This window comes from Glycine soja, chromosome 1 (assembly GCF_004193775.1).
Source record: "Glycine soja cultivar W05 chromosome 1, ASM419377v2, whole genome shotgun sequence".
Classification (NCBI taxonomy): Eukaryota; Viridiplantae; Streptophyta; class Magnoliopsida; order Fabales; family Fabaceae; genus Glycine; species Glycine soja.
This window is the reverse complement of record NC_041002.1, coordinates 44,159,068-44,172,477: the sequence shown is the minus strand read 5'-3', so window position 1 is coordinate 44,172,477 and position 13,410 is coordinate 44,159,068. Positions and strand designations below refer to the sequence as shown.

The 13,410-nt window shown below is 35.2% G+C and overlaps 1 protein-coding gene across 1 annotated transcript; it reads left to right on the top strand.

The window, feature by feature from the left end:
- The first annotated feature begins 12,420 nt into the window (after window positions 1-12,420).
- LOC114381298 lies at window positions 12,421-13,062 on the top strand. Its single transcript, XM_028340551.1, has one exon. The coding sequence runs from the start codon at window positions 12,421-12,423 to the stop codon at window positions 13,060-13,062; it is 642 nt and encodes a 213-aa protein (XP_028196352.1).
- The last annotated feature ends 348 nt before the right edge of the window (window positions 13,063-13,410 follow it).

The window sequence follows — 13,410 nt, the reverse complement described above, 5'->3', positions numbered from 1 at the left end:
ATTTTAGGAGTTTTGTTGCTGGTAATCGATTGCATGTTCAAAATGCAAATTCAAAACCTTTTCAACAGCTCTTTTTCAACCTTCCCTTTTGGTAATCGATTACATTTCCTAGTAATCGATTACTAGAGCCTTGCATGACTTTGAACCCCTTTTTTTTTAGGCAAGGCTTGATCTTTAGTGAATCTTGAAACAAGGCTTTGTTTGTTGAAGCAATCTTGAATTAATCTTGAAGCAAATTGCTTATCCTTTGAAGCGGCCTTGCTTGATTCTTCTTTGGCATCATCAAAATCATCATACATTCACATTATTGTTTTCCAATTATCCTTGAAATCTCGCAGGCCTATCGTTGACATCCAATACATTACGTAGTACCCGCACTGAGTACTTATTTTTTGCTTATTACACTAAATTGAATATAATATCTAGATATTCAAATTTAACCGAAAATTAGTGTGCAAAGTAATAAAATTTAATTTTTGAGGCAACAAATATTGTTTAAATCACTTACTTTAACTATAATCTATCTAGCAGCAGCCTTGAATTTACTTTTTTGACTATCGTTGAATCCCTTCAAAGCACTGATTAAGAGAAACACGTATGCATTTTGTACAATTAAAATATTGATGTCAAATAATAATCATAATGTAAATGTATTACAAAATACAACTGACCTGTTAATAATTCCTTTCAAGTAGTTTTCAAACCTATTGTGCAAGGAACAAAACCAGATGACAACACTGTGCTTAGGACATTTAACGACCATTTGCCAGTATGCACTGTATTGGAGAACATTGAGTTTTTATAGTGCATGCATTATTTAAATTAATTTGTTCATTTTTACTTACCCATTCAAGTAGGCTCCTACGTAGACATACTGTGAATTCTGCATCCATTTCGTGATATAATCTTCTTATTCAAATTGCGGTTGCCCAGATTTTTGTATAGACTTTGGCTCGAGGAATCCAAACACAAAGACATTCCCTGCTCGCATATTTGTCTTACTCATATGCCTATTGTTGTTAAAATAAAGTCAATTATGCATGAATTTAAAACAATCAGTTAACTAATATACAATAATGTAAAATGACTTACATAATCCACAATTGTATGACATAGATGTTGAGACATCGACTACCGTGTGCTATTTCAATAAGATATTCATGCTTCATGTACAATGGGAAGTTATCATTATACATCCCAAACACGGTAGCATTCCACGACACCTGCAAAGGCTTGAGGAACAATTGTGGGATGGTCAATGTCATCAGGTATAGGGGATCAACATCAAGATCCGACCTATCTGCAGGTTTTGCCGGTCTCTTAGCTTCAAGTTTATCCTACACAATTAATAAACATAAGTGAATGACAATCAACATTTTATTTGTAACAAATCCTCTTGTAATAATTCTTAAAAACAACATAATGAAATACCTGTTTTGAAAAATGCTTTACAAGATGTGTCGACCAAGCAAGGGAGGTGTTAAGTGCCTACTCCACTAACTGAACCTCTTGAATAGGTACAGGTATGCGAGCATCAACATCTTGAACTTCCTCAACACTGACCTTGACTTGATCATTACCTAAAGGGATGTTGTGGACGACACTCGACCCCTCACAAACTCTTCTAAGGACAACCAGGTGAGGAAGATTTTCATCGATATGCAACCCACATTTCTCTGAGTCACCCATGTCTGGGTTCTGCCCCAAGGGATTAAAACAACTTTTCTTTGTGCTGACACGAGTAGCAGAAGGACCAACCTCAGGCTTAAGAGGCAGTGCAAGTCCCTATGATTGCATCCGCGATTGCAACTGGGATTGCATCTGGTTGAAGGACAACATTAGTTGTTGAGTCACTTTTTCTGTGATTGACTCCTCCAGTTGGTCCCTTAGTTTTTGTGTCAGTAGCTCCAAGTCTTCGAGAGCCATGGACTCAGACATGCGAGAGCACCTTGAAGCCGATCCAAAGTATTGCTTGTTTGTGACACTGACTCCAGCAAAACGGACACAACCAATGTGTTTTGGTTGCCTAATGGTAGCAGTCAGTACATCTTGACGTCCAAGGGCGACAAAGCTTCCCCGTGAGGCTTGCTCCTTCGAGGAATCCCATAGTCAATAGATAAAACAAATTTGGTTTACTCATCCAACAATTATTATAAAAAATGACCACTGACAAATGAGAGTCACTTACAATCCTATTTGCAATTTCCTTTGTTGCCTTATATGTCATTTGACCAGATTTTTTCGTGCAGACCATCTTCCACTTTACGTTTTGTCTAATGGGAGATGGAGGATCAATGATTATGTTAGTACTCTCAGATTGGACTGCTTCCTCCAATTGTTTCTTTTTCTTCTCCTCCATCAACTTTTCTTCTAGATAATCATAACCCCCACGAGACAACACGAGAGGGGCAATGTTTTGATTCTGAATGGTATGTGCCTTCTTTCAAACATCCTATAACAATTACACATTAGCCTAACTTAATAAGTTAGACAATAATATGTAAATATAATGTTTTAAACAATGAAAATCAACTTACCTCCAATGAAGGGTCTTTATGGCTCTAACAAAATTGGTTCCACTTCTATCATCCTCGCCCTCCTTGATATCCGCCAAAGCCCATTTGGAGGTCAAATCTAACTTAAATTGCCTTCACCACTCTCCTACGATCTAAATTATTTTTTTCTTCGTCTTTAACTTGGATGCTTTAGGAATATCAAATATATCTTGTGATACAATAAACACATTTTATAGTTAGTCAAGTACAAATTAAGACTCTTAGTAAAACTAATTACAAAAACATGTAGCATTTAATTGAAATACCTGAATATCCGCCCAAATCAAATCCTTTTGAGCTACACAGACTTGTTTCCAATTATTATATGTAACATCCACCTTATCACGAGTGGCGATCCCCAAATGTGTTCTTAATTTCTTTTTGTGGGGACCAGCAGCTTTCCCAGTGGCAAGATCCACATGAACCACTGGTATCTTCGCCCCAACTGGTCTAGTAGCCAATGATCTGAGCTGTGTTGCTTTTCTTGTCTTCTTCGACATAGACAACAAAGATGTTGCTTTCTCAAGTGGAGGAGGAGGGGAGCTGGGTGGTGTAGCCATGTGCCTATTAAAAAACAACATTAATTAAACAATGTATGAAAACAATATTAAGTTACATAATTGAAATTATGAAAGCAACCAAATAAAAAATAAATTACATTATACGATGTTAATCAATTCTCATTCATCATGATCATTACGATTTGAATGGACATTGTCAACTTCTTCTTCTCCATTGACGTTAGGCGGAATTTGTGTGGAGAAAGGACTGAGACAAGTATCAACAATTAAATCATCATCTTCGACATTAACACCAATTATTTTTCCGGTGTAAAATCACTGACCAACTGACCACCTTTCATGACAAGGATCTTGAACATAAAACACTTGTTTAGCTTGTTCTACCATGATGAAAGACTCATTTTGATAAGCGAGCTTCTTTAGATCTACTAAAGTAAATATGAAATCATCAGTTTGCACACTGATATTGCTATCAACCCACTTACACTTGGAAAGACAAACAATGAATTTGACATAATTAAGCTCCCAGATTTCTTCAATGACTCCACAGTAAGGCATGGAAGCTAGACGAAGATTGTCATCATGTACACTAGCAAAGTGTTAAGAATCAACCCGTAGACTAATCCCATTGTTTTGCATTGCACTCTTGTTATCTTGTGATTTCGTGTAGAACGAATACTTGTTGATATCGTATCCTTGCCAAGTTATAACATTTCTTTTAGGCCCATTTGCTAACTTCCTTAACTTTTCAGAAGCATTATCGTCACCAAAGATTGTATTTTTAAACCAATTTAGGAAAGTTTTGTTATGCTCTTTTAACACCGTATTCTTGGTTAGTTTTTGGTTACTTTCCTTGACTAAAGATTCATGATGGACTACATATGGAAAAACTTCATTGCTGTTATTCAGTATATACAAATGAGGTTGTTGCAAATCTTCTAGACTTAGAGTGATAACATGCAATCCTCTTGAACCCTTACCTCCCACTCTTTCATCATACCGAAACTCAGGAAGCCCAACAGGTTTTTCCTTTTCAATGTACTCTGAAAAAAACTCAATAGCTTTTTTTTGCAATGTAACTTTCAACAATAAAGTGTAGATTTTTTGTATACCCTTTTAGGATCTTCATGTATCGCTCAACCGGGTACATCCATTGCAAATAAATAGGACCGCAACATTTAATTCCCCTCACCAGATAAACAATTAAGTGAACCATGATGTCAAAAAACAAAGGAGGAAAATACATCTCCAACTGATGCAAGATAATAGTAGCCTGATTTCCCAACTCATCTAACTTGATAGAATCAATGACTTTGCTACATATGGAACTGAAGAAAAAGCACAGGCGAGTTATGGCATGCCTTACTTTGTTAGGCAAAATGTCTCGTATCACCATGACTAACAGTTGTTGCATCAAGACGTGGCAATCATGAGACTTTAAGCCAACTAACTTTACATCTTTGAACTGCAAAAGGCTCTTAATATTTGAGGAGTATCTGTTGGATCAAGTGGCCTCAGAATAATTAAGAAGGGGGGTTGAATTAATTATGAACGTGTCTTGACTAATTAAAAATCTATCCTTCTTAATGTTACTAGATTCAATTAGGCTTTACTACTAAGTTATGAGAAAATAAAGAACAAAAACAATAACTTAGACAAAAGTAAAGCGGAAATAAAAGTACACAGCGGAAAAGTAAAGAGTGTAGGGAAGAAGAAGACAAACACAAGAATTTCATACTGGTTCAGCAACAACCCGTGCCTACATCCAGTCCCCAAGCAACCTGCGGTTCTTGAGATTTCTTTCAACCTTGTAAAATCCTTTACAAGCCAAAAATCCACAAGGGATGTACCCTCCCCTTGAACTGATCCACAAGAGATGTACCCTCTCTTGTTCTCAGTATAACAATCCCCAAGTAGATGTACCCTCTACTTGTACCACAAAGGATGTACCCTCCAATGTGTTGGGACAAAGAATTCTCAGGCGGTTATTCCTTTGAATCTTTGTAAAGGGGAAACAAAAGATATTTCAGGCGGTTAGTCCTTTGAAATCTTTTGCTTAAGGGAAAGGGAAGAACCAAAAGAATTCTCAGGCGGTTAGTCCTTTGAATCTTTTGTAAGGAAGAAGAGAGACACAAAAGAATTCAGGCGGTTAGTCCTTCGTTCTTTTGGAAAAGGAAGAAGAGAATGAAAAATATGAATAGCACAAGTTTTTGAACAAAGAACTTTTCTTGGAAAAGAAAGTGTTTGAACAAAAACTTTTAGAAAGATGAAGAGAAATGAATCAGAAAATTTTGTAGAAAGAGTTGAAAGATATTGAATGATGTTGAGAGAAGATTGAAAGATAGATTCCTAAATTTTTTATGATCATTTCAAATTCATGCCATGGTCACATATTTATAATCTCTTGATGACTCAAAGTCAAAGCTTGTAACTCTTGGCAATTTCTTTAAAACTAGTCACTTAAAAAAGTTATGACTTTAGAAAGAATCTTCAGAAACAAGTCACTTGAAGAATTGTGACTTTTGGAAATATATTTTTCGAAATCAGTCACTGGTAATCCATTACCATTAAGGTGTAATCGATTACACATCAACATATGTGACTCTTCATTTTGAATTTTGAAAATCTTAACGTTTTAAAACACTGGTAATCGATTACTACCTTCTGGTAATCGATTACCAGAGAGTAAAACTCTTTGGTAATGATTTTGTGAAAACTTCTTGTGCTACTCAATGTTTTCAAAAACTTTTTAATACTTATCTTGATTGAGTCTTCTTCTTGATTCTTGAATCTTGAGTCTTGAATCTTGATCTTGATTATTCTTGAATCTTGATTCTTGAAACTTGATTCTTGAGTCTTGAATCTTGAAACTTGATTCTTGAATCTTTGCTTGAAACTTTGCTTAACTCTTGATTCTTTGACATCATCAAAATAACCTTGGAAGACATTGCTTCCAGAGAATCCCCGAGACACTTTGACATGGCAAAAACAATGACACAAACTTATCTTCTCCTTTCTAGACAAAGTATGACAAGCTAGAGGCAAGTATATTTTCTTACCATCAGACCTTGGATGTAACTGGTCTCGTATACCCATCCCAGCTAGATCTCGATGAGTATTCAAACCATCTTTTGTCTTGCCTTGAATGTTAAGAAGCTTGTCCATGACACTATCACACATTTTTCTCCACGTGCATAACATCAATACAGTGTCTGACATCTACTTTGGAATAGTATGGAAGATCAAACAATAACGACATCTTCTTTCATATGCAAGTTTTACTTTTTCCTTCTTTTGAGTCATTCCAAATATAGTATTGATGTCCTTAACCCGCTCAAGAACTTGCTAACCAGTTAACAGTATTGGCACACTTTCATGCTTTTGACTTCCATTAAAAGTTTTTTTCAATCACTAGTAAGGGTGATAAGGTTTCAGAAAATGTCGATGTCGGGTGTATACTATTTTTCTTCCAGATTTGAGTTGCACGTAACTTATGTTTTCTTCACAAATAGGGCATCCACAATGGCCCTTAACACTGTATCCACTCAAATTCCTATATGCTGAAAAGTTATTAATGGTACAAAATAGCATTGCATGCAACTTGAATGTCTTATTTCGATACCCATCAAACACGACAACCCCCTCGTCCCATAATTTTCTCAAGTCTTCAATCAACGGACTAAGATAAACATCAATGTCATTTCTTAGTTGTCTTGGGCCCAATATCATCATAGACAACATCCATAACACCTAAGATTTCTTGCACAACCAAGGAGGAAAGTTGTAAATAACTAGAAAAACAGGCCACGGACTATGTTAGGTGCTTAAACTGCCATAGGGATTCATTCCATCACTGGCAAGTCCAAGCCTAATATTTCTTGTATTTTTCCCAAAATCTAGATACAAAAAATTAATCTTCCCCTGGGAGGAATCAGTTGGATGGTGAAGCATTCCATCACAATTTCTCCCATTTGCATGCCATGTAAAGTCTTTTGCATCATCTGCATTAGTAAACATATGCTTGAACCTTGGAATGATCGGAATATACCATAACACCTTCGTTGAGTTTATGAAAAACATTTGTACCTATGATAATGGTCACTGTAATGTCCAACAAGGAATGTCGTGATCACGATGCAAACAAGAAAACATAAAATGCCTGCAAATTAAAGATTTGAATGCTGAGATATATGAGAAACTTGGATATATAACGTAAGACTTTACAAGAAATGAACAATGACCCTTGAGAATGAATAAACTATATTTCTCATGAAAAATGTATTTCATGATGAAGCTCTATGGTACTTATTTTTAGAAAATGGGTTTGGATCTAACCCAACATTGCCAAACCAAAATGTAAGATTTGAAATCAAAATGGGTTTGAAATCAAAATAAAAGGATTTATAGAGTTATTTAAACTAAATTTTATATAAATTAACTATTTATGCTATTAAATTAATGAAACATTTTTTCTTAAGATCATTGATAAAAAAATTACATTTATTTTACTTTAAAATAACGAGTGAGAGTTTGAATTATTATAACTTGAAAGATAAACTTTTTCATTTCATTGGACTTGCTTCAGGTTTTTTTTTTCTTCCAATAATTTATTACACAATATAAAACCTTTTATGATTAACTATTTTAATGTTTAATTTATGTTGCCTTTATCCTTTTAATAAAATTTAAATTTTAATATAAGATTAATAAATTTATACTTTACACTTCAAACTCACGAAACACATTGAAAATCCAATAATTATTTATATGTCCAATAGGCCTTTACTTTATTCTTATGGATGGAAAAAGGGACTTCTTAGGTAACACTTACACGTTTGATAATTGGTGTATATTATTTACTAATGATAAATTTAAATGTTACAAATTATTTATTAATTTTAATTTTAGAATAAATGGCACATGTACTAATAGAATAAAATTATTTATTGATAATTCAATTTAGAAATAGACATAAATGATAGTATAGATTAAATAAATGATTTGACATGATTTGTAATTCTTTTTCGTCTCAATTCGTACCAAATAATGGTAGTCATTTATAATATAGGGGTTGATTAATTAATGGTTAAGATTAATTTTTCTCATCTTTCACACTATGTTAATTTATACATTACTTACTGGCCTTTTTTCTTCAAGCTTGAACTAGCTAGAAAGTAGAAAAGATGGACACTCCTTCTAGCCAAGTTGTAAGTATTTGGGGGTAGTATCTTTGATATGGCAAACCTTTTTTTTTTTATTGACTTTAATTAGTACATTTCATATTATATGCAGCAACAACCTTTTATGGGTACATATATTTCCATTCTCATCACAAACCCATGGATAGGAAAAAGAAAAACAAAAAACATCTAGCTTTTGATGTAGTGCTTTTGTAACATTTGAATTCCACTTTAAAAGCCAAAGGAACAAGTGATGAATATACAACATTAACTCAGCACGTTTTGCTTTAAGGGCCTTAGGATAGGGATTCATATGCTACGATGACAAGAAGCATTACAAATAATCCCAACTTTGATCTTGAAAAGCTCCAAATTCTTATAGCTACAAAGGGAAAGTCATTGTCGCAGACTACACTCAATGCTCTTATGCAAAATAGGAATGCACTGGTAAAACCTGTTCATTGCTTTTTCTATTTGTAAGAATGTTTATATCCATTTTCACCGTTCCTGTTATTTTCTATACTAGGACACATAGAACATATACACATGGTCATCTAGATCATATACACATGAGTGACATGACTATGTATTAGTAACTTGATTGATTAATGAAACATGTTTGTTGCTTATTACCACCATTAATTGGATTAATAAAATGCCCTCAAACTTGTATATATAACAATAAACATGGTTCACTATTTACATGCTTCTATTTGTTCTGTTTATTTAGATCTATAAAATAGTATTATGAGTATTTCAATTTTCAACCATGGAATGCAATTATTATCTACTATACTGCTTTTCCTTAATTATAAGGATTTCCCCCCTTACTATTCTTTGAAGGTAAAAAGCTCTGCATTTGCATTAACTAGTAAAAACAAAGGGACATTTTTAAGTAGGAGGAAGAGAGTTCAGGGAATTTTTACACAAGAAAAATGAGAAAAACCATAAGAGAAAAGGCTAGCAGAAGTTGACAAAAAGCTAAAAAAGAAAGGGATTGAGAGAAAATCCTGGAATCATTGTAGCTGGTATTCTTTGACACTGGTAGAAAGTGTTGTTAGGTAAAAATTTTAATTTATTTTTGTAGAGAACTTAACAGTTGGGAATAACGTATTCATTGTTCAACTTCTGCTTGCTACTTGTATGATTTTCCATGATTAGTTTATTTTTATTTTGGTCCTTTGATTTGGAAGTTGTTAATGAGGTTGTTTAATGGGGTTATATGCCACTTTATTTACTTCATCTTCTTTACATTGCACTCAATGAGCGATATGATAAAATGCTTGAAACTCCAAAGTTTCATATTTTCCTGTCATAGGATTTTAGGATGCTTGAAACTCCAAAGTCTCATTGTAATGTATAGTGGTTTTATGAATCATAATCATTTGATGAAAGGCTTGGATGGGGGTATTTTCTCAGTGATGTCTCTTTTTTGCTGATGTTGCTCCTAAATATTCTTTAATGACATGTTTGGTTTTTCACTTGATCAGCAAGAATAATGTGCACTCTATTGTGCAAAAGGAATGAATTTCTAATTCTTGATCAGCTAGAATAATTAGCATTGGAAAATGTACTGCATCCTTAGAACTGGATAGGGCAGGGCTAGGTTATCAAACTGCCGAACACGGAGTGCGGTAATTCAATTTTTATCATGCTGTAATTGTAATGTTGTTCGGTTAGGCTAAGTTCAACAAGAGATATCTAAGAACGAAGTTTAATTTGAATTAGGCCAAACTCGCGAGACATCGGTGTTTGGTATTTGTGCCTTCATCATAGAACACAAAAATAATTTCAAGTAGAGAAAAACCCTAATTGCATCAAGTATCTCAGTAGAAGGACCCAACGCCTTTACATATCTGTTTTCACACTCACTTGCTCACAATTACTGCTTTTACTTTGAATAGGATTACTTCTGTTTTTACTTCATGATAATCAATTCTTTACGCAAATGCCTGTTTACTGAATGATGTTTTGCCAAGTAAAACAAGTTCCCTGAGTTTGATACTCGGTTCACATCGTTTTAATTATGTACTTGATGACCCGGTGCACTTGCCGGTTAGATTTCACATCAACAAAAACAAGTAGTACCAAGATGCGAACAAGTATTTTGGCATCGTTGCCGGGGAACTTCTCTTTATTTGGAAAAGTTTAGTTCAATTTATAGGGGCTTATTCTTTATTCTTTGATTTGTTGTTTTGTTTTTGTGAATATTTGTTTACTACAAAATTTATTTTTCTTCAGAATTGGTTAACTGCTGTTTATGCTTAGTTGTGTATGCATAGAAAGTCCTCTACAGGTAATTTGGTTCCAATAGACTTGGAAATCAAAGTAACTTATAGAAGGAACAGAGCAGAAAGGCATAGAAAATTTTTGGAAGATATAGAAGCAGCCACAATTCTTGAAGAACCTCAGTCTTACGAGTCATCTTCTAGTTTTGCAGAGACAAGGGAATCAGATACAACATTTCTTGAAGCCAACACAATGGCCGATGAGCAACCTAGAAGAGTAACCCTTGAAGACTACTCAAGTACAAGTGTGCCGCAATTTTTCACTAGTATTGCGCGGTCGGAGGTTCAAGCTCAGAATATCACATATCCACATTCTTTGATTCAGCTTATACAGGGCAATCAATTTCATGGTTTGCCCAATGAAGATCCTTATGCACGTCTAGCAACTTACATTGAAATTTGTAACACAGTCAAAATTGTTGGAGTGCCAGAAGATGCTGTTAGGCTCAGCTTATTTTCATTCTCACTATTTGGAGAAGCTAAGAGGTGGCTGCATTCATTCAAAGGTAATAGCTTGAGGACTTGGGATGAAGTTATGGAAAAGTTTCTGAAGAAATATTTCCCAGAGTCCAAGACTGCAGAGGGAAAGGCTGCCATCTATTCCTTTCACTAGTTCCCAGATGAATCTTTGAGTGAAGCCCTAGAAAGATTTTGTAACTTGCTGCGGAAAAATCCTACTCATGGATTCTCTGAGCCCATACAGCTAAATATTTTCATTGACGGGTTGAGGCCACAATCTAAGCAGCTCTTAGATGCTTCTGCAGGGGGTAAAATAAAGCTTAAAACTCTTGAAGAAGCCATGGAACTAATTGAGAATATAGCTGCTAGTGATCACGCTATCTTGCGTGATAGAACACACTATCCCACCAAGAAGAGTTTATTAGAGCTGTCATCACAAGATGCTCTATTGGCACAAAATAAGTTATTGTCCAAGCAACTCGAGACTTTAACAGAAACACTGAGTAAGCTGCCAACTCAATTACATGTTAGTTAGCCTTCACCTTTTTTTGTTTTGCAGGTTATAGGTTGCACACTTTATGGTGGAGCTCATGAATCAGACTGTTGTATTCCCACTAAAGAATCAACACATGGAGTTAATTATATGGGGAACCAGCCAAGGTAGAATTTTAATGCAGGTGGATTTTCTGGATTCTAACAGGGCCAACATTACAACCAACAGCAAAATCAGTGGAGGACTCACCCTGGTAATCAATTCAACAAAGACCAGGGTGGACCATCAAATAGGCCGCCACAACAAGGGCCTAACCTCTATGAGAGGACAACAAAGCTGGAGGAGACTCTTGCTCAATTCATGCAGGTTTCAATGTCAAATCACAAGAATACTGAGTCGGACATTAAAAATTTGGAGATCAAGGTGGGACAGTTAGCTAAACAAATAGCTGACAACTCTTCCTCAAAATTTGGAGCCAAAACAGAAAACAATCCAAAGGAAGAGTGTAAAGCTGTGATGACCCGTGGAAAAATGGCAACCAAGGCTGAAGATAGTGGATGGAGACAAACAATAGCTGGTAACTGAACCAGCATCTGAATCGGAGGATAATTTTTGTGAACTTGAGGAGATAGAAGATGAAGATGATGACCAGGAGAATGAGAATACAATAAGCAAGAATGAGAATGAAATAAATGATGAGAAAAAGAAAGAAAAAGAAAAAGAAAAAGGAAACAATGAAAAAACTAAACAAATGAAAAAATAGATGAAAAGAAAAAGAGTAACAGTGAGCAGTTCAGAGAAAAAAAGAAAGAGGTAGCTCCATCTGAGGGGAAAGAAGTGCCATATCCATTGGTACATTCTAGGAAGGACAAAGAAAGACATCTTGTGCGTTTTCTTGACATCTTCAAGAAGCTAGAGATCACCATGACCTTCGGAGAGGCCTTAAAGCAGATGCCACTTTACTTTAAATTTCTGAAGGATATGCTAACCCGAAACAGCAAATATATCCACAGTGACACAATTGTAGTGGAGGGAAATTGTAGTGCTGTGATTCAACGCATCCTTCCACAGAAGCATAAAGATCCAGGCAGTGTCACTATACCTTGCTCGATAGGTGCAGCCTCAGTTGGTAAGGCTCTTATTGATTTAGGAGCCAGCATAAATTTAATGTTGCTCTCTATGTGTCGGAGGATGGGAGAGTTGGAGATAATGCCAACCAGAATGACTCTGCAGTTAGTTGATCGCTCCATCATCAGGCCATATGGAGTGATAGAAGACGTTTTGGTTCGAGTAAAGCACTTCACCTTCCCTGCCGACTTTTTGTTCATGGACATTGAAGACGATGCTGATATCCCATTGATCTTAGGACGTCCGTTCATGCTAACTGCAAGCTGCATGGTGGATATGGGAAAAAGAAAGTTGGAAATGGGCATCGAAGATCAAAAGATTAGTTTCGATCTATTTGATGAAGAAAAACAACTTTTGGACCAAAATGTCTGCTTGCAGGTGAAGGATTTTGAGGAAAAGGTTTTGAAGGTAGGAATAAAATTTGATCCAGACCCTTGAGGTATCATGCGTTAAGCTAATGACGTTAAAAGAACGCTTCCTAGGAGGCAGCCCAGTCCTTTTTAATTCTATTTTCATTGCATTTTTTTTAGAGTTGGTTTATTTGAGGTTGCATGAAATCATTTTAAGCATGTTTTGTATTGCATAAAAGGGGTTGAACAACTTCTTTGAAGTAGTGGACGAAAAAATTAACTTAGAAAAATTTTCAGCAATCAACTCGCTAAGCGCACATTCTACGCTAAGCGGATTTTCCTGTTGGATCGAGTGGCCTTAGAATAATTAAGAAGGGGGGTTGAATTAATTATTCCTAAACCTTTACTAATTAAAAATTTACTCTTCTAAGGCTTT

Excerpts from the sequence above, each read along its gene's own strand:
- LOC114381298 (XM_028340551.1), top strand. The coding sequence starts at position 12,421 with ATGACCTTCGGAGAGGCCTTAAAGCAGATGCCACTTTACTTTAAATTT.